Source organism: Vigna umbellata, chromosome 7, assembly GCF_029865625.1.
Source record: "Vigna umbellata cultivar VRB3 chromosome 7, Vumbellata_1.0, whole genome shotgun sequence".
Classification (NCBI taxonomy): domain Eukaryota; kingdom Viridiplantae; phylum Streptophyta; class Magnoliopsida; order Fabales; family Fabaceae; genus Vigna; species Vigna umbellata.
The window spans coordinates 23534464-23555910 of NC_142171.1; the positions used below are offsets into that span (position 1 = coordinate 23534464).

General features: G+C 29.3%; 2 protein-coding genes across 5 annotated transcripts; one reads left to right on the forward strand and one right to left on the reverse strand.

The window, feature by feature from the left end:
- Positions 1-1209: 1209 nt before the first annotated feature.
- LOC124843436 (WEB family protein At5g55860-like) lies at positions 1210-4574 on the reverse strand. 3 transcript variants are annotated; one of them, XM_088093934.1, is made up of 3 exons: positions 4282-4574; positions 3818-4055; positions 1210-3216 (listed from the first exon to the last, which is right to left on the reverse strand). In XM_088093934.1, the coding sequence occupies exons 2-3, from the start codon at positions 3995-3997 to the stop codon at positions 1459-1461; spliced, it is 1938 nt and encodes a 645-aa protein (XP_087950060.1). In that variant the 5' UTR covers positions 3998-4055; positions 4282-4574; the 3' UTR covers positions 1210-1458. The 3 variants fall into 3 exon arrangements, with proteins under 3 accessions (XP_087950060.1, XP_087950059.1, XP_087950061.1); XM_088093933.1 differs by having other exon boundaries at positions 4257-4574; XM_088093935.1 differs by lacking the exon at positions 4282-4574 and adding an exon at positions 4128-4228.
- An 11401-nt stretch (positions 4575-15975) lies between these two features.
- Positions 15976-21114, forward strand: LOC124842055 (cellulose synthase-like protein E6). Of its 2 annotated transcripts, none has more exons than XM_088095466.1 (8): positions 15976-16330; positions 18440-18764; positions 18848-18988; positions 19074-19205; positions 19361-19573; positions 19704-19925; positions 20053-20400; positions 20481-21114. In XM_088095466.1, the coding sequence occupies exons 1-8, from the start codon at positions 16044-16046 to the stop codon at positions 21027-21029; spliced, it is 2217 nt and encodes a 738-aa protein (XP_087951592.1). In that variant the 5' UTR covers positions 15976-16043; the 3' UTR covers positions 21030-21114. The 2 variants fall into 2 exon arrangements, with proteins under 2 accessions (XP_087951592.1, XP_087951590.1); XM_088095464.1 differs by having other exon boundaries at positions 15978-16127.
- Positions 21115-21447: the final 333 nt, after the last annotated feature.

Here is a 21447-nt window from a genome sequence, read left to right on the forward strand (position 1 = left end):
TTCTTCTCTTTTTTTTAAAAAACATATAATGATACAGAGTGCTTTTTTTCATTAGTAGTTAAAGAATAATTTAATGATTTTTATGAAATATTAAATATTGTCAATATTATTCTATAAATAAGTACTTTTACTGATAAATAATAAAAAAATATTTGAATTTATTAATAGCAAAGATAAATTTGGTAACTAATAATAACATGATTTTGAAAATTTCAAATAAAACTAATTGAATTAATTATTACATTAGAATTATTTTATATTAATTACAATAATAAATATTTTTCAAATTAACTGCGTCCTTCACACGATTATCGTGATCTGGGAACGCTATTTTATATATATATATATATATATATATATATATATATATATATGTCTGTCTGTCTTTTTTTTAAAAAAAAAGTAATAAGTATTTAAAGTAAATAATATAAAGTTTTTCTTTCGTAATCTAATGTGAGAATATACTTACCGAAAAATATCAATATATGACTTAACTATTTTAATTTAAAATGTATACAAAAAAATTAAAATAATACTATAAATTAATGACAAATTTATTATTTCAATTAATTTTTTAGAAAAAAGTGAGTTTTTTAAAAGAGCAATAAAAATAGAAATACCATGAAGTATTTGGTTAATTAGGTCAAATTTTTATTGTGTTTTTATCTTATAATTTATATTCATTTGATACATACTCTAAAGATAAAAAATATTATAAAAATTAAATTTTTATATCTTTAAGTAAACAAAAATAAAAAAATAAAAATAATATGAATATAAAAAATTTATGTGCCAAAATATAATTTCATGAATACTATCTATTTCTTTTTCATGAATCCTATCTATTTAGGCTTTTTTCAAAAATCTTGATCCATTCGAAGTATTGTTTATTCGATTTTTTTCTTGATAGTATCTTAAATGTAAAAGAAAAAAATACTATGGTATGGATGAAACTATATACTTTTGTTACAAAAGTTAAATAGCAAAAAAAGGTCTAATAATAAAGTAGACATATCTATTATTTATCATTTGAATAGACATGTAAGTTACTGTCTTTCTTTTCAGATGTCTTTTAAAGTTTTTATGAAAAAGCCAGAAGTATGATAATTTTATGGACAAAAAGTGATTTTGTTTTATTTTTGGGTATATAAGCAATGCTTTATTACCATTATATAATGCATCAAATAATGAACCAGAAGAATGCACAGATAGACGAAGATATAGTTTTTCAATAGTTATTATAATCACTAAAATGCTTGCCATAGAATAGAACAGTTCATCATACTACTACTACTCAGACATTAGGTAGCAATATACAATAATTCACAAGGCAAGTTACATTAATAAAATACTTATGACCAAACTATTGACACTTAGAAATTCTTTTCCCTGATACCATGTTGACAAAAATCTCAACTTTCACACAAACCATTATGTTTCTCTGACAAATTTCAGAAGCTAAGAAGAAGGTCCTCCTCCAACATGGTTATTTTTCCTGTGAAAGATGGCACTCATGTTAGGCAAGAGAACTTTCTTTGAAACTGAAACCTTCCCTTTCTCTAACTTCTTCATCTCCACCTTTGGTAGTGAATTCTGCTTTTGAATCCTATAGTGCTGAGGAGATAATTCTGCTGCCATCTGTGTTTCAGCCAATAATTTAGAAGCAGCTTCTGCTACTTTCTTCTGCTCTCTTTCACGCCACTTTCTGAGCTCATTCTCCACTGCTCTCTTTGCTGCTTCAGCCATCTCAGCCCTTTTCAAGACTTCCTGTGTTTCAGTCTTCATATCCTCAATTTCCTTTTGAGTTTCCTCTAACCTTTTTACAACTTCATTTTCACTCACCTTTGTAGCTTCCACCTGTGCTTTGGCAGCGTCCACTTTCATATCTGCTAATTTATCAGACTCCTCAACCTTATGAACTAAGGACTCAAACTCCTCCCTTGAGATTGTAATTCTTGCACCAGATTCACAAGTTGATGAACCAGAATCACTGGTCCTCACAGATAAGACCCTGATCTGTTCAAGAGCACTTGCCTCAGCTGTTTTTGCTACTTCTACTTCTTGCAATGCTGCTTTGAGCTTTATTTCGGCATCTTCTAAAACAAGTTTAGTGACTACAGCTTCCATCTTCAATTGTGCAGCCTCATTCTTCCTGTCTTGTGTTTCCCTCCTTGCATTTTCAGTTTCAGTCAACAACTGGTTCAATTTCCAGATCATTTCCTCTGATGCACCTCTAGCTTTAGATTCTTCTGCCAAGTAGGCCTCAAGTTCAGACTCACTTTTCTGGAGCTCTACCCGCAGATTCTCAACAAAGGAAACAGTTTTGAATTCTTTCTCTTTCAATGCAGTGTGTTCTCCTTTTACATTCTCCAGATCCATCCTAAGAGCTTCCACGATGGCTCTAAGGGACTCTTCCTGTCCTGCTACTTTCTGCAGTGATTCCTTAGCATCATCAAGATCCAGAGTGACACTCTTCAAAGAATCCAAGTCTGATTTCTTTCTATTTTCCAATTGTTCTTGCAAAACGCTTATCTCATTCATTGTCTCAGTCAGCTGCAACTCTAGATTTTTGGTAAGCCCTGGATTAAATTCCTTCTTTAAATCGAGCAAATTCCTTTTGGATTCTTCAAGGGCAGCTTCATATGATTGTCTTAGAACATTTTGCTTGGCTTGTGTCTCTTCTTGCAGCAAATGTGCTTGGACAGATTGAGCATTAACTTGATCGATTGATTCCATTACAGCCAAAATTTCTTTAGATAGTTCTGATGCTCTTTTGTTGTTGGCCTTCATTGCATCTTCCGCTTCTGCTGCTTGCTTGAAAGCAGAAACTCTTGCTTCTGAGGATAAATCATACCCCTGCCGAATTTTACTCAGTTCTTGCTTTGCAACATCAAGTTCTGTAACGACAGAGGCATAACTTTTAACTGCAGTTTCTAACTCTTCTTTCCAAGAACCATTGGTTCCATCAAGATCACCACACTTTTCTTCTTTAAGCTGTTTTGCTCGAGTTTTTGAAACATCTGTTGATTGTATTGCTGATTCTCTTGATTTGATGAGAGCTTCAAGCTTTTGTGAGAGATCCTCAACCACTCTCTTAGCCTTTTCAAGCTCCACCAGGACTTGAGCCTTCGTAGTTTCTGCATTCTTTAGTTGTTCCTTTAATTTTTGCAGCTCTTTCCGGGCTAGGTGAAGTTGTGACTCCTTTGCCCAAATACTCTAATAAAATAGCAAATCTTGTAAGTTGTAATACGCAATACTAGAAAGCCTTTCAAAGTTGGAAAATTAAATAATGACCAAAAAATTTAGTTTGGTTCTGAAAACAGCTTGTCCAAATTGAACAACCTTGCATAGATTTTTCCAAAGCTTGATTATCTACTTTTAATGCAACTTGTCTAGGATCATAGAAATCCTCTTAAGCTTCAGTCTAAACAATTTTCACTTATGTGATAAATGAGAGCATGTCATTGACAAACATGACACGTGTTAACAAGGACATGCCATCAGCTACTGAATTGTGTAGAACGAATTGTGAAAGATCTAATGATAATATAGAAGAATTTGATTTAATAAGAAGAGTGTCTCCAAATTGTTTTCAAATTCCACCCTGATCAAACTTCTTCCATCAGAACACAAGGTCGAGACAATAATTTAGATTCACAGTCTCTACAATTCCAGGAATGAATTTTACCCTATAGCTGTTGCTCCATTCTACCATTTAAATGTTCAACTTCAGATATAATTTAACAGTAACAAGATGGTATTCATACTTTGTACCACCTACAAATAAAACGATAGAGAAAAACAAAATCATAGTTACCTGAGCAAAATAAGGTTTTGCCTTCTTAATGACAGGTTTTTCACTAGACACAGCACCTTCACCAAATAGAGAAACTGCATCTTTAACAGATTGAAAAGGTGGACTGGTGTCAATCTCCCCAACAACTGGTTTTTTAGGACTCGGAGAGTTAGCAGAACTTTGCCTGATTTTGGCCACCATAGTGCCTTTTATTTGAATTTAAATAATATTCACAATAATAATAGCCTTTGAAGCCAACCTGGTAGGAAAAAAAATGATGTTACAGAAAAGAAACCGAAAGAAAAACAGCATCAACACAACACATTGCAACATTTCAAAGATCTCTACAGGAATCCACCCAAAAACAACCACCCAGTAGCCTATTCGGGCATTTTAACAAAAACCCATGAAGAAACCGCATCAAAGATTTCATCTTTCAGTGAATCGAAAGAAAACTCACCGACAAATATCAGAAAAGAAAAAACCTTTGAAAGGGTGCTTCTAGGAAAATTTCACAGACAGTGGAGAACCTGTGGCATTGAATTGCTGAGCAAAACAGTAGCGAATAATCTTCACATACTTGTGAAGAGGGAAAGAGAGAGATAGGCTGGGTTGAGGTGAAAATGCAAAATGCCTGGTATGTTTAAAGACAAATTTTGCATCAGCATGTCAGGTACAGAAAGTTGAAAGAGGAAATAATCCTGTGCAATCGTTACTATTCAAGATTCCTTTAAAATGGTTGTGTATACGATCATCCTGTAACACACAGTGTCTGTGATGTGATCTCACCAGTATCGTGACTTGTGAGGAGCGTTACGTAAAATTCTGTCAGAACAAAAGTCGAAGTAAAAGATAGTTCGCCACGTCAACACCCTCTAAGAACAAAACCATCTGTCACCCTGCTAACAAAGTAATTTTTCCTTTTTTTTTATATTTTATTTTACTATGTTGTCTTGTCTCTCTTTAAACTTTGCATATAAATGAGTATGATTTGCAGTATACATGAAAAAGCTCACAAATTTATTATGTCATTGTTTGAGTTAGAAACTCGTATCACTAAGAAAAAGTTCATAAATATATTATAATTATTTTTGAACTGAATGTGATGTTTTGATTTTCTATATAAATTTTCTGAATGTTCATTGCTGTTAAATTTTTCTTAATATCTCCACAGTATACCAAAATTTTCCCATTGCAGTATTTCAGGAATCAAGATTGCATTAAATCTTGTTTTGAAAATAAGGTGGAGATGGTGATGCAGATCAGCGAGAAAGGAAAAAGACAAACTTTGTTTCACAATGTATCTCAAAAACATCTGTCAGCAATAATTTGTGACACTCATGCATGGTGTTTTGGTTGCCCATACATCTTCTTCAAGAATCATATCAATTTTTTATTTTTTTTCTTCTAATTATATTAGCAGATAAAAAAGATGTTAAAATTTATTTTACTACACTGTACAGCAAAAAAAAAATCATTTTGAGATTATATTAGGGTTATATCAGGGAGAAACTTAACAGCAGACAAGGGAGAAAAATAAAAATAAAACTTGTATAAGTTAACATTAATTTGTGAAAAAACTAAAAATCAGATTTTGAAAAAAACTTCTGTAAATTAATAATTTTTAATTATTTTCGATGGATAAAAAAAATACTATTTTTATTTTACAATTTAGTACTATTTATAAGAATACAATTAACTTTTCCATAAATTCATTGGTTAATTAAATCTATTAGAGGCAAAAACAAAATCAAAGAGAAAACATTGCTTTCTATTGTGTGAATGGATAATTGAACTTGACCTATAAATGGATTGGGGAACTATTGTGTAATTATTTAAAAGTTTATCAGTACTTAATAGCTAATAATTGAGCTTTCAAACCCTTTTATGTTACCTATTAGTTTTCTATCTTTTAGATCTTTTGTTATTGAACTACTCATATAGAATATATAAAGTTGGCATGAAAATGAAATCAAAGACTAGAAATAGAAACCAGATAAGTATTAAGGAAAAAATATATATTTTTAATATTTTTCAAGATTTGGAATGGCAGAAACTATGGCTTTAAATTCATATATGAGAAGCTTTTTCAATTTTTTTGAAATCATTCACAATTCGATTAAAAAATTGAAATATATTTTTACTATATTTTTTTAATTATAAAAACCAAGAAATATGCATATTATGAAACATTTGTTATCAAGGAGTTTCTGGGAAAAATAGCTCAACAGCTTTTTACAACTTTTTAAATAAAAAAACCACTATTAAATATGGTTTATAATAAGAAATTAATACTTTGCATAAGATTCCATTCTTTTAAAGAGTATATTTAAAAAGATAAAATTTAATAAATAATATTAGATAAAAATAATAATTAAATTGTAATTAACTTTAAAACATTTGATTATTGTAAATCTCAACCATTAATTTCTTAATCAGAATACATTTTATTCTCTGAGACACTATCATTTAAAAAATAAATAAATGCAAGGTGTGATAAACAACAATATAAAATGTTCATAATTTAACAAAACAATATTACAGTAGTAAACAATCAAAGAAACATAAGAAAAATATATACCTAATAGAAATTATGAATCAATTTTAAGAGTGAATTTAGCAATGCATTTATTCTTACCAGAATTTGTCTAAAGTATCAGGAATATGAAGCTTGTTCTCTTTAGTGAAAGAACTCCAAGTTTGAAGAAAAAAGACTGATGAGAGATTCACGTAATAGTCAAGTCTTCTATATTCATTAGGTTGATGTATTTATAAACTTTTTAGATGATGAATAAATATATCTTGTTACTTTAAGATAATCAAATATTAAATAGTAGAGATATTAGATAATCAATTATTATTATATTAATATTTTAAAAATATTAGATAAAAAATATTATATCTTAATGTATTAAAAATATTAAATAATCAATTACTTTATATAATATCTTAAAAATATAATAAGATGTGATAAAATTCATTATTTTATAAGATATTCTCATTAAATATTTTAGAAATATTTCATAATATCTGTCTTTTTTGCTTGAGAGCACGTATAAAATTGAACCTAAAAGTCTTAAAAGAGATTTTGATTAAAGTCTTTCCAACCTTTTATAATTCATTCTCACCAAGGTGAAATTTTATAATTACACATTGCTCCCTGTACCCTGTCACATTTATATTAATACCCTATGACCTACGGAATATATTTTTTAAATCATAATAAATAATTTCAATTTTTTATGTCAATGGGCCAGTCTTGAGATGTGCATATGGGCTCACTAACCCCACTCAAAGCCCAAAAGTATTATGGATCAAGTTAAGACCTAAAACAAAAGAGGGTTACTCCCTATACCACCTCACTTTGCTCCCTGTATCACCACATTTTTTTTAAATTTCAAAACTATCTTTTATATTTTAAAATATCCTACACTCTCACCTCTTTTTTTCAATGGATAGTCAACATTCGTTGAAGAAAAAATTCTTCAACGGATGTGGCACATCCGTTGAGTTTTTTTTGGTTTAAACCCTCCCTTGGTCCTCAAGTTTGTATGAAAATCTCAGTTGGGTCCTCAAGTTTTTTTCTATCTCAATTGGGTCATATTTTTTGTAAAAGTGAGCACATTTTGCCATAACCGTTAAGTAGTGTGAGACGGCGTTAAATTTTTGTGAGCTGGAATTTTTCATTTACTGACGTGGCATTGTGCATTAAAATTGAAAGGCCACGTGGTGATGTTTTGACTAGAACTAGATCTTCTCCTCCCTCCCCTCTGCTTCCTTCCATCGGCGCCACCCAACTGCAACCTGTTCACCTTTCATGGCTTTGGGAACACTACCAATCCCCGGATTAGAACGAGGCTCAAGAACGAGGCTCAAGAACGGAGACAGCGACAGTCACAGAGACAATTAATAAATGCAAGAATAAATTAGACGTATGCAGATTCAATGTAGTTTGAACAAAAAAAACTTCTTCTGCAGATTGTCATGTAGTTGGAAATAGTAACAGGGGACAACTTGTTCCGTTTATGCATATGAATTAAAATACTGATACCAGAACTCATCCAATACATAAAGTCATCTTAAAAACAAGTGTACAATTTTTTTTTCATTACTGAAAAGTTGCTTTATCAGTGGGCTTTCTTTTAAGCAGGAAAGGGGCTGAAAGTTGTAACACAAGAATGCTGTTAAGCATTACCTGGGTGGAAATAAATTTTCACTAAATTACAGTAACTTCCAAGGATACATGACTAAGAATTTTGTCAAGACCAGTCCGACCTCCAATCACAAACATGCAATTTTCAACAACAGAAGCTGTATGGCCCAATCGTGGAGTGGGAGAAGCACAATCAACAGTGCTAACAATTTCAAGATTGCCAGAATATGGATCAAGCAGCAACAAACCATTTCTCCTGGCATGTCTTCCCAAGCCTCCAAAGCCACCAAAAATGATAAGTTTCTTGTCACCAGCCTTATTCAATACACAAGCTGAGTGGCCCCAAAGGAAAAGCTTCTCGGCTGGTTCACCGACAATATCAAAATGGCTAATTGATAGACCAGAACCAGGAGAACTCACAGACCCTGCCAACCATTCAAAGATTCAGACTTTTTCAAGATGGCTGCAAGCTTCATTCGTCGGCAACAAACGGTCCCCGCTATCAGCAATCAAGGAATCAGTGGACAGCAAAACTTCGAAAAATCTCTGAGTTCTCTTCCTATTAGCTTCCATCTTGTCATTTGCGACCCGAACGAGATAACGAACATACTCGGGCGTGACCATGACAGTGCGCGTATCCCCCAACGGCACCTCCATGCGAATGGAGCAGCGAATGGCGATGATGACGCGCTTCTTGGCATTGGTAATGCCACTCTCTCTAAAGCCGCAGGAGATGGCGAGGGAAACTAGGGAGTGAGCGGCGGAGAGGTCTCTGCACTCGAGAGCAATTATGAGGGGCTCGAATCGGAAGACGAGTTCGGAGACGAAGGGGGAGGGAGTTGGCTCGGAGGGGAAGAGGATAGAGTTGCCATGTAATAATTTCTCAAATTAAATAAAAATTCCACGTAATAAAAATTTCACGTAACTATGCAACACGTCAGCACCAACTAACGCCGTTTGTTACAATTTAACGGTTAGGGTAAAATGTGTTCATTTTTACAAAAAATATGACCCAATTGAGACAGAAAAAAACTTGAGGACCCAACTGAGATTTTCATACAAACTTGAGGACCAACGGAGGGTTTAAACCGTTTTTTTTTTTAATTTTAGTTTTTTAATTTATTGTATTTTAAATTAATATATAAATATTATTTAATTTTTTAAAATTATTACTTAATTATTTATAAAATAATTTTATTTTATTTAATAAAATAATTATTATTAATTTAATTTATGTATTATTATTTAAATAATAATTAAAATATTATTATTTATTTTTAGTTTTTAGTTTTTTTATTTTTTTATTTTAAATTAATATATAAATATTATTTAATTATTTTAAAATTAATACTTAATTAATTATAAATTGATTTTATTTTATTTAATAAAATAATTATTATTAATTTTAATTTATGTATTATTATTTAAATAATAATTAAAAATTTTGATGTGACGACGTCTGTTGAATTTGTGTTTTTTTTAGTTTTTAGTTTTTTAATTTTTTATATTTTAAATTAATATATAAATATTATTTAATTTTTTTTAAATTATTACTTAATTATTTATAAATTAATTTTATTTTATTTAATAAAATAATTATTATTAATTTAATATATATATATTATTATTTAAATAATAAATAAAATATTTTTTAAAAATCTATTAAACGGATGTGATCACATTGAAGTTTTTTTTTAAATAAAAATAATAAACTAAAATATAAAATATGTAAACGAATGTCAACATCCGTTGAAGGTGAAACATATGTCAACATCCATTTTATAGAAAAACAAATTAAGTATGGGATAGTGCAGGGAACGGTTGGTGGTGGTGGAAGGACCAACTCTCAGAACAAAAACAAAACGTTCCCATTAGTCACGTATATAAAAATTAAAAACATTTTCTAATCAGACAAAACATGTGTATGATGAAAGAAAGGATGCTGTAAACCGTCTGTTAATAATTTCCTTTTTCTGTAATATACATTTTCTTATTAATAATAACTTTGTTACAAAAGTTTGCATCTAATTTAAATTTGTTTAATTTGTCCAGTTTGCTTAAAAGTTACTCGTGTTTTGTTTTTAAAAGGCATATAAGAATATTAAAACAGAAAAATATATTCAAATTGTTTTTAATTTCAACTCTTACGTTAAATTATTGAATTAAACATATATTATAAAAAAATCACTACATTATATCATATATTTAAACAAATATACGTATATATAACCATAAAAAAGTAAAAGTAATAGTTAAGCAGCAATATTCTACAATTATTTCCATGTAAACGTTTTTATTTAAAAATATTAAAAGAAAAAGGGTTAAATATGTTTTTAGTCCCTAAACTATTGGCCGTTTCTGGTTTTCGTCCCTCTTTCAAAGTAAGGTACGATTTGGTCCTCAATCTTTAAAAAACGTTCGTTTTAGTCGAAAAAACGAACGTTTTGAGGACTAAAACGATGACTAAAAACAAAATTTTAAGGACTAAAACGAACGTTTTTCTAAAGAATGAGGACCAAATCGTACCTTACTTTGAAAGAGGGACGAAAACCAGAAACGGCCAATAGTTTAGGGACTAAAAACATATTTAACCCAAAGAAAAAACTACCTAATTATTTAAATTTCAGTTCAAACCAGGTACTATCAGGTTCTTATTTCATTTCAACTATTTTTTTCTCAGTTTATATGTTTCTTTTTTTATTTGATCATTGTTTTATGAATCTTTCAAACCTAGCTGATCGATTAATTTCAAATAAATGTGAGTGAAACTGTTTGTAGAAAAGAAAAAAAAAACATTAGAATGACATACAGAAAATAATAAAAAGGTTAATATATTTTTAATTTCTTAATTTTTAGTAAAAATTAAAATTAGTTTATTTTTAAAATTTTAAATCAATTTAGTCTCTCATTTTTAAAATGAGATAAATTTAATTCTTTTAATTAAATTTTATTAAATTTATTTAAAATTTTAAATACATTAATACTTCAAATAAATTTAACAAAATTTGATTAAAAAATATAATCAAACAATTATAAAAAAAAAATTAATTTAAAATTAAAAAATAATATAAAATATATTTAATCCTAATAAATAAAATGTTAAATTGTCATTTTTTATAGTGTTTTATTTTATCTTCATTTCCCTCTCTATTTGGAAAGATTCCAAGCATTTTTGTGGACTAAGTCATAACTTCCCACCGTTAATTGCTTTATTTAAAAGACAAATTGGCAGGTTAAAATGGATTATTGTGTGAATTTTTGAAAGATCTAGAAGAAAAGGGACGTTATAATAATTATAAGTTAATACAAAACTTACATTTATATTATCATCATAGGCTGTTTTTTTTAATCATATTTTAAGTTTTATTTTGATTATTATATGCAATATTTAATAAATTATAAAGTATAGAAGAAAACTCAAATACCATATCATATCATAGCTATTGAATGTGTTATTTTTTTAATCATATTTAGAGTTTCATCTTAGTAATATATTCACTATATATTTAATAAAATGTAAATTATCAAAATACAATTTCATATTTAATAGGATAAGAATGTGTTGAGTGCCATAATTTTACTTATAAATAAATTAATATTTCATATTATACACTTAATGTTTATATTATTTAATAAAATTTTGAGTGGAGAAGATGTTTCTTCTTGCCAAAGTTTACATAAAACTTAGAAAATCAAACAAATAATACAAAAAAAAAAATAAGGAATTCTAAATGTTGATTTTGGAATTCTATTGCTCAAATAAAAATGAGATAGGAGTGAAACAAATCTTTCTCTTTTGAATATTTTCACTTTTACTTACGTAGGTTACACATTTATTATTTACGTAAAAATGAGAACTATATAAATTTATCTCATTTGAATGGTTGTTGAATCTTAAAATATTGGTAAGTTAAAAGTATTGCAATTTTTTTTTCTATTATTGAATTTCGCCTTAGCGAAATTTTGTTAAGCAAATTTGTACATGATGATGTTTTGAGTTAAAACATTATGAATAAGGTGAGAATAACTAAGATTGTTTTATAAATTACTTGAGTGTGATTAATAATATACTATGTATATAGATAGATGTGATATTTTGTATAGGTTAATAGTTATTAAAAATATATTAGATGTGTAGTGTAAGTTTAAAGTTAAGAGATTGATGGAAATATCCAAACTTTACTCATACACTAAATCAAATAGAAAACTATATTATGTAATAAAGAGTCTTTTTGCACTAAAGTCTTAATCACTAAAATTTAATTAAAGGTTTAAAAAATTTTGTCCTTATATTTTAAGTAATTATTCAATGTTTTTTTTTTTTTTAAATTTAGTGTTGTCTTTATTTTTCTTTAAAAAGATTCAATGTAATTTCTTATATTTCGAAATTTTAATATAATATTTATTATTCTTCCTAATTTGTGTTCCTTTTTTCTCTATTTCTTTTCTCCAAATTTTTTATATTTCAAACTTTCTATACTATCAAAAAAAAAAGTGAGAAACACGTGAAACCACTATTATTATTATTATTATTAAAAAAAATTATGAAATTAATTTTAGGGAAAAAACATTTAAATTCTAAATATTCCAATTTCATAAATTTTATTTTACATATTTTTCTTTTAAGGTGGAAATACCTTTTAATAAGAGATTTATTTTCTTTCTTATAACATCATCATTTTTAAAATACAATGAGAGAACAAATACGAAAAAGGACTAATATCATATAATTATTTTCTATAAGGTTAATATAATTTAACTAACGAGATTATATTGATTTTAAAAAAAAAAAAATATATATATATATATATATATATATATATAAATTAAGTTGAATAAAAGATAGATAGATATTTATTATTAAAAAAAGAAAACTTAAATAATACTTCTGCGATTATGGAATGCTGGTGTTGGTATCAAAATTTAATACTAGAATCCTAGAAAGTTCGAATCTTTAGTTTTGCCAGCATCATGTGCAACACATTTCAATGCAACAACCATCTGGATCAACATTTAATTAATATTATTCCTGGACAATGATGAAGAGTATAATCCGCTTAAATTTATAAAGTCGTGGTAATTTGAATCAATTTCATCCAATTGTAAGGATTTGTTTTAATTTCCTGGACAATGAGATCTCCTTTAAAGATTTGTTTTAATTAACAAAAATTATTTTAAAACTAAATTAAAAATATAAAAGTATAAAATACAAAAAGAAATATATATTTAACTGTAAAATTATAAAACTCAAGAATACAAAATTATTAAATTATAAGAAATACAAAATTATAAAATAAACAAATATAAATTTATAAAATTATAAAACTGTTAAAAAATTATGAAGTTATAAAACTGAGAAATTATGAAATTATATAATTATAAAATTAAAAAAATATAATTTATTCACTTCTAATCCCTGATTAACAATAATTATCCTCTCCTCTTACCCCTAATCTAACACGAATTAATCAACTAAGTGAATATTAATTCAATTTTCTTAAAAATAAATTAAACAAATATAATGCACCTAATTAATTAATCTGCACTATCACAGACTAAGCAACTGTGACTCTAATCAACTAAGCGAAGATTAAACACAAATTAAGCAACTAAGTGTGTACCTAATTGCATGCTCATAACAAATTTAATATGGTGACTGGAAACGGGTGTAATAAATAAGAACCGAAAACAAGATTAGTAAACCCAATTGCAGAAACAAAATCAAGCATGTAATTACAATGAAAATGTCAAACAAATTCAGTACAGCACAAAGAGAAGAACAAAAACGAAAATAAACCCTAACCTAACCTCCAACAAAGTAGGAAGAGAGCCCCTCAAAATGTGCCTAATTTTCAAAAGGGTGTTGCTCCCTCCACCACCCCAAGTGCTTATGCACCTCCCCACTATTTTCTTTTATTTCAAAAATACTCTACACCTCCCCACTATTTCCTTTTATTCCAAAAATACCCTACACCTCCCCATTATCCTTAACAATCTTTCTCTTTCTCTCTCTGCATTAATGGAGCATTCATATGACTTAGATTTAAACTTGTGATATATTGCAAAAATGGGTCTAAAGAGTCAAAAGTCTGACCCAACAATACAAAAATAAATTAAAAACGAGATTACAAACTAAATTAAAAATAGTTACTGATGTGGACAATAGTATTAAACTCAGATAATTCAAATTAATTAAAATATGAATTATTGGTCAAATTAAACCCAAATAATAAAATTGAAAGAATAATGGACAGTTAAGCACATTTCACTAATTAAATTCGATGTAAAAAACTAAGTGAATAGAACAAAATAATGACTCATCAATATGTAAATTGTGTCTACAAACTACAATGCCATGTTATCAATTACTAGAGTGAGTACTTTTTCTTCCTACCGAAACACTCAACAACTATGCAACCCCTGATCCATTTTACTTAGACAAGTGTTTCAACAACTAAGCAACACAACCGAGTAGATTCAACAATTATGCAACACAGTTGAATACTGGACAATTTGATAACATAGTAAAGTAAACTAGACAACTCGGCAACAAAGCCTTGCTATAAGAGCTTTGCCTGAGTTCTGTCTGATCAAGTTGACCTATAAGAGTTTGCCTTAGAAAAAATTGACCTGTAAAAGCTTAACCTTAAGAGGTCGTCGACCTATTAGAATTTGACATGAAAAAAGTCGATATATGCAGAGAATTTTTTCTAGAGAAAATCGACTAACAAAGAACAAGATCTATAATAACTCAATTTGAAAAATTCAATTTAAAAAAAATCAACAAATAATCAATCTGGACAAACTCAACCTAAAAATCTTAATTTATGAAAACTCAAATAAAAAAACCTAATCAAATAAACATAAAATATAATTACTTTAATAATAACAATTGCAATAATACAACTTAGTTTTTATATTATCTCATTACATAATAATTTAACTATTTTATTATTTGTATATACAAAATGAAAGCAATAATTTAAAAAGAAAAACGTGCGTAACACGGGTCACTCGACTAAATGGTTTTTGAAAAAACATCACAAGTTATAACAAAAAAGTTATTATACACTCAGTACAACCTACAGCCGTATCTACCAATCAGCATAGAAGAGTTGGTATAGAGAATTCTTCCTAGAAGAGTTCGATTAACAAGAGCTAGACTTACAAAAGCTTATTCTAAAAGAAGTAAACCAATAAAAACTCAATCTAGACACATTCAACCTAAAAAAAAATCTTGACATATAAAAACTCAACTAAAAAAACTTAATCAAATAAACATAGAATATAATTACTTTAATAATAACAATTACAATAATACAACATAATTTTTTTTTATAGTATCTCATTGCATAATAATTTAATTATTTTATTATTTGTGTTACTACCGAGGACAGGCGACCGACCGGGGAGGTTTAGACAATACCGAACGGTAGAAGCAAGGCTAATATGTCCGATCGGGTGTCTCAGCCTGATATGTCCGATCGGATCTATTAAGCGTAATATGTCCGGTCGGGCTGATATCTAAAACTGTGGACGGGAGACAACAGTTGAAGGCTCATGAATGTGTAGTTAATGAGGTAACGGTCATTGTCGAGTATTTAAGATGTGCATTAAAAGCCATTAAAAGGCAAATTAATGGTAATATTCCCTGAAATCATATAAATAGCAGTCAAAGGAGAAGATAAACTCTCTGTTCTTTGATAATTATATAGACTTGCAAAAACCCATTCTGATTTGAGCATCGGAGTGTTTGCTGCAGGTCAACCCATTTGTGTGGAGAACAAGTGCGAGGAGAGCGAAGGAAGAAGGACCGATCGGTGAAGGAGGAGTGTTTCCGGACAGAGATAACAGAAGTTTTCCCTGGTCCCATTCAGCACAAACAATGTGTATATACAAAATGAAAGCAATAATTTAAAAAGAAAAACGTGCGTAATACGGTCACTCGACTAAATGGTTTTTTAAAAAATATCACAAATTATAACAAAAAGTTATTATACACTCAGTACAACCGTATCTACCAATCACCATACTCTATCTTCCCTCATAAAGACAGAACAACTTCATCAGGAGAGAGAGAGAGAGAAAAAGAGGATGAGAGAAGAAGGTATCAGAGAAGATGAATCCCCTGTTAGTTTGTTTGAGACAAAGGAAGGAAGATTCCGAGGATTGTACAAGGTATTTGCAACAACAATATTTGGCGCTGTTTGTTTGATCTGGGTTTACAGAATGGTGAACATGGGCAGAATCGAAAGAGGAAGGTGGTGTTGGATGAGTGTTATGGTGTCAGAGTTTGGTTTTGGATTATACTGGATCATCACACAGTCTGTTCGATGGAGAATACTCTACCACACACCTTTCAAACACACCCTCTTAAACAGGTCACCTACTTTTCTTCATCCTCTCTCTCTCTCACTCTCTCCCATGGAACACTTCAAATATCTTCACTAAACATTTTTAGCCTCACTTTTACTAAATATAATCATATTTTACTTTTTCTTTTAAACCTAACAGATACTCACTTTATCTTAACAAATATTGATATATATTTTTTATCATGATGAGAGAAAGAAAATTTTTTATTTATCCTTTATTTCTTGTTTTTATAAATTTATTGTTACTTTTTCCGAACTTAATTATATATTAATATTAATTTTTTTCTTTCATAAAATTCGAAATAGTTATTATAAATCAAATACATTATTTCTATAAAATATTCACAAATGTTAAATAAAATTAATAAAATTACCTTTTTTAGGATTATAATTACTTTTTATTATATTGAAAAAATATAACAATACAATTATATTGAAAAAATAAATTACCCTCCTATGTCATCGTCTGAATGAAAAGATAGATATGGAACCTTTAAACCCTAAATTTGAAAGATTTAAACATTTTTAAAAATCAGTTTTAAGTTCATTTTTCTAATTTAGAATACTAATATAACATATATATATATATATATATATATATATATATATATATTTAAATGAATAGATAAAACCTGAATAAAAGTAGAATTAAACTTTTTTTATTGCATCATTCATCATATTTATTAATTTCTATTTTTTTCTTTTACTTTTCCCATCCCTCATTTTAAAGTTGAGATATATGTGGCGAGAATGCTAGGACAGTATTCATTTTATATATTGGTTTGACTTTTATGATGTAATTAGTATGTGAACTATTTGTAATATAAGTGTATATTTTATTTAAAAAAAGTTAAAATTTTGTGGGGCAACTACCCCCAAAGTCTACTAAGTGGATCTGCGGCGATGATATAATAAAAAAAAAATTGAAAAGTAGATTAAAAAATATATAAAAGAAAACTACCCTTTCAAATTGAGGATGACTGCCAAATCTTGCAAGTTGCAACCACACATTCTGGTGTTATAGTCAATGGAGATTAATTTTTTTCTTTTATCTCTTTCTTTTTTAATTAAGAATAATATCAGATCTTTCTTTTTGTCTAAGAATATATTTCTTTTCTTTCTCTTCATTTTTTCAGAATATCCTTTCAAGAGAGGATACGAACCAGACAGAAGTGCTTCGTTCACAACGTCAAATCTACTATTTTTTTTTCCAATTTAAAATTATTTGGACAAAGAGAATTATAAAATATATTTGACAAAAATAATTTTAAAATATTAAAATAATATTTTTAAATTAAACGTAATTTTAATGTTCATTAAATATAAAATTATCAAAGTTCATTTTAACTAAATCTACTATACTATAACTATAATTATTTTGCATCACCAAAAACACTAATTTCTACTCTTCTTTCGTAGAAAAAGTTTTGAAATGATAGATATTATTTTAAATTTAGTGAAAAACATGATTTCAATTTTCTAAATATATATCTTTTTAATTTATTTACGAAAATGGTGTTTAGTCTTGTGTCTTTTCTTGTTTTGTCTTTTTTAGGTAAGAAAATAACCATTTTAAGACTATTCTGCATCAAATTTAAGAGATAAAGTTTAAGTCTGCACCACAACTTATGTTGATAACTTACTGATTTTATCTGTTATCAATGTTATATATATAATTTCAACTTTTATCATTATTTATTTATGGATTATTACAATAAAATAGTGAAAAAAACCCCACTGTGTAACTTCCAACACAGGTATAGACATCACTGGGATGGTGCCGGACTCAAACAACATCTCCGTCAAATTATAAATATCGTTAAAATAGACTTTAATAATAGTTCTGATGAAGTGGACTTTAAGTCTAAGTCAACCCAGAAAATCAACTTGTAATAAGATGAGGTTATCCACTTATATATTATAAATTTATCTTGTCTCTAGTTGAGGTGAGACTTTTAATACACCTCCCTTACGCCGAGGTATAAACATCATTTTGAACTGTGAAACTAAACATTAATGGGTGGTCCGATAACAGTCCGATAGCGGTTAAAACGACATACTCAACAAACAACAAATAAAGTCCACTTCTTAACATTTTACAATTTTTTTGGACAGATATGATGAGGAGAATTTACCAGCAGTGGACATTTTTGTATGCACGGCTGATCCAAAACTGGAACCTCCATGCATGGTGATGAACACAGTGTTATCAGCAATGGCATACAACTATCCTGCAAATAAATTGAACGTATATCTCTCTGACGATGGAGGCTCTGAGCTAACATTCTACGCTCTCTTAAAGGCCTCCATTTTTTCCAAACATTGGTTACCCTTTTGTAGAAGATTCAATGTTGAGCCTAGGTCCCCAGAAGTCTTCTTTGCTCATCCCCAAAATTCAAGCACTAGCACTGAGTATCAGAAAGCATATTTACATATCAAGGTAACCAAGTTTTTTTTTTTTATTAAGCATGTTGAATTTACGTATGTATAATTAACGAGATTGTATCTATATATGTATGTCAGAAATTGTACGAGGAAATGAAAAGTGAGATTGAATCAGCAGCAGTAAAGGGAGAGCTTCCAGAGAATGTGAGAAATGAGCACAGGGGATTCTCAGAATGGAACCCAAAATCGACAAAGCAGGATCACCAGTCTATTGTGCAGGTATGAACATTTTTAATTTTCTGAGAAAACATAAAGAACATATTAGTTTTTCTACGTAGTTAATATCTGTTCATGATTATGTTAGATTATAGTGGATGGAAGAGACAGAAATAGTGTAGATGAAGATGGATTTGAACTTCCAACAGTGGTATACATGGCACGAGAGAAACGACCCAACCATCCTCATCACTTCAAAGCTGGTGCTGTTAATGCACTGGTGAGTGATTAAATCACTAACTATATGTTTGATAAAAATGATCAAATATACATTTTTTAAACTTTTTTTGCATTCAGTGTGTATGCTAATTAAACTTGGAATGTCTTAAGCTTATTAACTCTTTATCTAACAATAAAATGCTTACAATTGTGCAGATAAGAGTATCATCCGAAATAAGCAATGCTCCTTTCATCCTCAACTTGGACTGTGACATGTACTCCAATAATGCAGATACAATTCAAGAAATACTATGTTTTTTCCTGGACGAAACAAAAGGACAAGATATAGCATATGTACAATTTCCCCAAAGCTTCAGTAACATCACCAAAAATGACCAGTATGGAAATTCTTATCTTGTAAGCGCTAAGGTGAGTAATAAAATTACTTATAACATTAACTTTACCCAGACTATAGATGTTAACACGGTGTATGTATGATATATAGTCACACAAAAAGATGAACTAACACTATCGAGTCTGATTTTGTAATGCAATAAAGTACGAGTTAGCTGGCATATGCGGATATGGAGCAGCCTTGTTCTGTGGAACAGGATGCTTACATAGAAGAGAAAGTCTTTCAGGATCTCACTTGAAAGATTACAAAGTAAATTGGGAGAAGAAGCCTAAAAGAAACAATAACAGAACAATTGATGAACTGAATGAAGCATCGAAGGCTCTTGCCACTTGCACCTATGAAGAGGGCACCTTATGGGGGAAGGAGGTACGTATATGTTTGCTTTCTAAATTTCTATTTAAAAGCATTCTGTAATGAAAAATAATTTTTTACACCATTTGAACCAGTTCATAATCGGGGATATTTTGATCATTAAAACTTCTGAGTGTTGCAGATGGGATTAGTGTATGGTATTCCTGTAGAAGACGTTGCAACTGGCCTTGTAATCTCGTGTAGGGGTTGGAAATCTATTTATTACAACCCAGAAAAAAAGGCATTTGTGGGCATAGCTCCAACAACCTTGGATGTAGCATGTCTTCAGCATATGAGGTGGTCAGAAGGCCTGTTCCAAGTTTTCTTCTCCAAGTATTGCCCTTTCATTTATGGGCATGGAAAGATACACTTGGGTGTTCAAATGGGATATTGCAATTACCTCTTGTGGGCTCCTATGTCCCTGCCCACTCTTTGTTATGTCATTCTTCTTCCTATCTCCTTGTTTCATGGCATTCCATTGTTCCCAAAGGTTGTCTCGTAGTTGGAATAAATTTTGTTTCTTTCTTTGATTTTGTTGCACTCATTTGCTCTCCTTTCGTGTTTTTGCAGCTTTCAAGCATGTGGGTCATTCCATTTGCGTATGCATTTCTTGCTACCTATGGCTATAGCTTGTGTGAGTATTTGACTTGTGGATCCACGACAAAGGCATGGTGGAATTTGCAGAGAATAAAGTTCATCCACAGAGTCAGCTCTTATCTCTTTGGTTTCATCGATACCATGACAAAGCAACTAGGATTGTCACAGACAAACTTTGTGATCACAGATAAAGTAGTAACTGAGGATGTTCAAACCAGATACGAGCAAGGAATCATTGAGTTTGGAGGCTCCTCAATCATGTTGACCATCTTAGTAACAGTGGCTTTGTTGAACCTTTTTGGTCTGGTCGGAGGAATCGTGAGAATTCTAATGGAATTGGAATTGAGCTGGAGCCAATTGATGATGCAGATTACAGTGAGTTTCTTGGTGGTAATGATCAATTTACCGGTATATGAAGCACTTTTCATTCGTACTGATAAAGGCTGCATATCATCCTCGATTATGCTGAAGTCCATTGTTGTGGCTTCTTTAGCATGTTACCTTGGAGCTTTCATTTGCTAGTGTAGCCAAGAGTGCAATGTAATATGTTTTAATTGAGTTTATACTCTTTAATATTTTTAATTGAGAGATATAATTTGTTTTGTTATTTTATTTATTTATATTTATTTATCTTGTTATTTAACAAAATAATATCGGTTAAACCCTCTCAGAAGTCTCAATGTACGTGGATTTTTTTTAGTTAGATCCATGTCTTATCAGTTTTGCTAAATTAGTCCTAAAAAATAAAAATTTGAGTTAATTTCATTAAATTGAGGAGGTAAATTTTTTATAAACTTGGAGGCCTATTTTACAAAGTGACATTCATATTTTTACGTGGAATCTGTCAACTTTTAACATTTTCTTGTATTATCGTTATTTGACCGGTATTTAAAATATTATTTTTAAATTCTATTTATCTTATTTTAATAATATTTTTGTC

Bases quoted from the DNA above. Each gene is read 5' to 3' on its own strand.
- LOC124843436 (XM_088093934.1), bottom strand. From the start codon at position 3,997: ATGGTGGCCAAAATCAGGCAAAGTTCTGCTAACTCTCCGAGTCCTAAA. The intron at 3,217-3,817 runs GTAACTATGATT...CTATTTTATTAG, and splicing joins CAAAACCTTATTTTGCTCAG to AGTATTTGGGCAAAGGAGTC.
- LOC124842055 (XM_088095466.1), top strand. From the start codon at position 16,044: ATGAGAGAAGAAGGTATCAGAGAAGATGAATCCCCTGTTAGTTTGTTT. The intron at 19,206-19,360 runs GTGAGTGATTAA...ACAATTGTGCAG, and splicing joins CTGGTGCTGTTAATGCACTG to ATAAGAGTATCATCCGAAAT. The intron at 19,574-19,703 runs GTGAGTAATAAA...AATGCAATAAAG, and splicing joins CTTATCTTGTAAGCGCTAAG to TACGAGTTAGCTGGCATATG.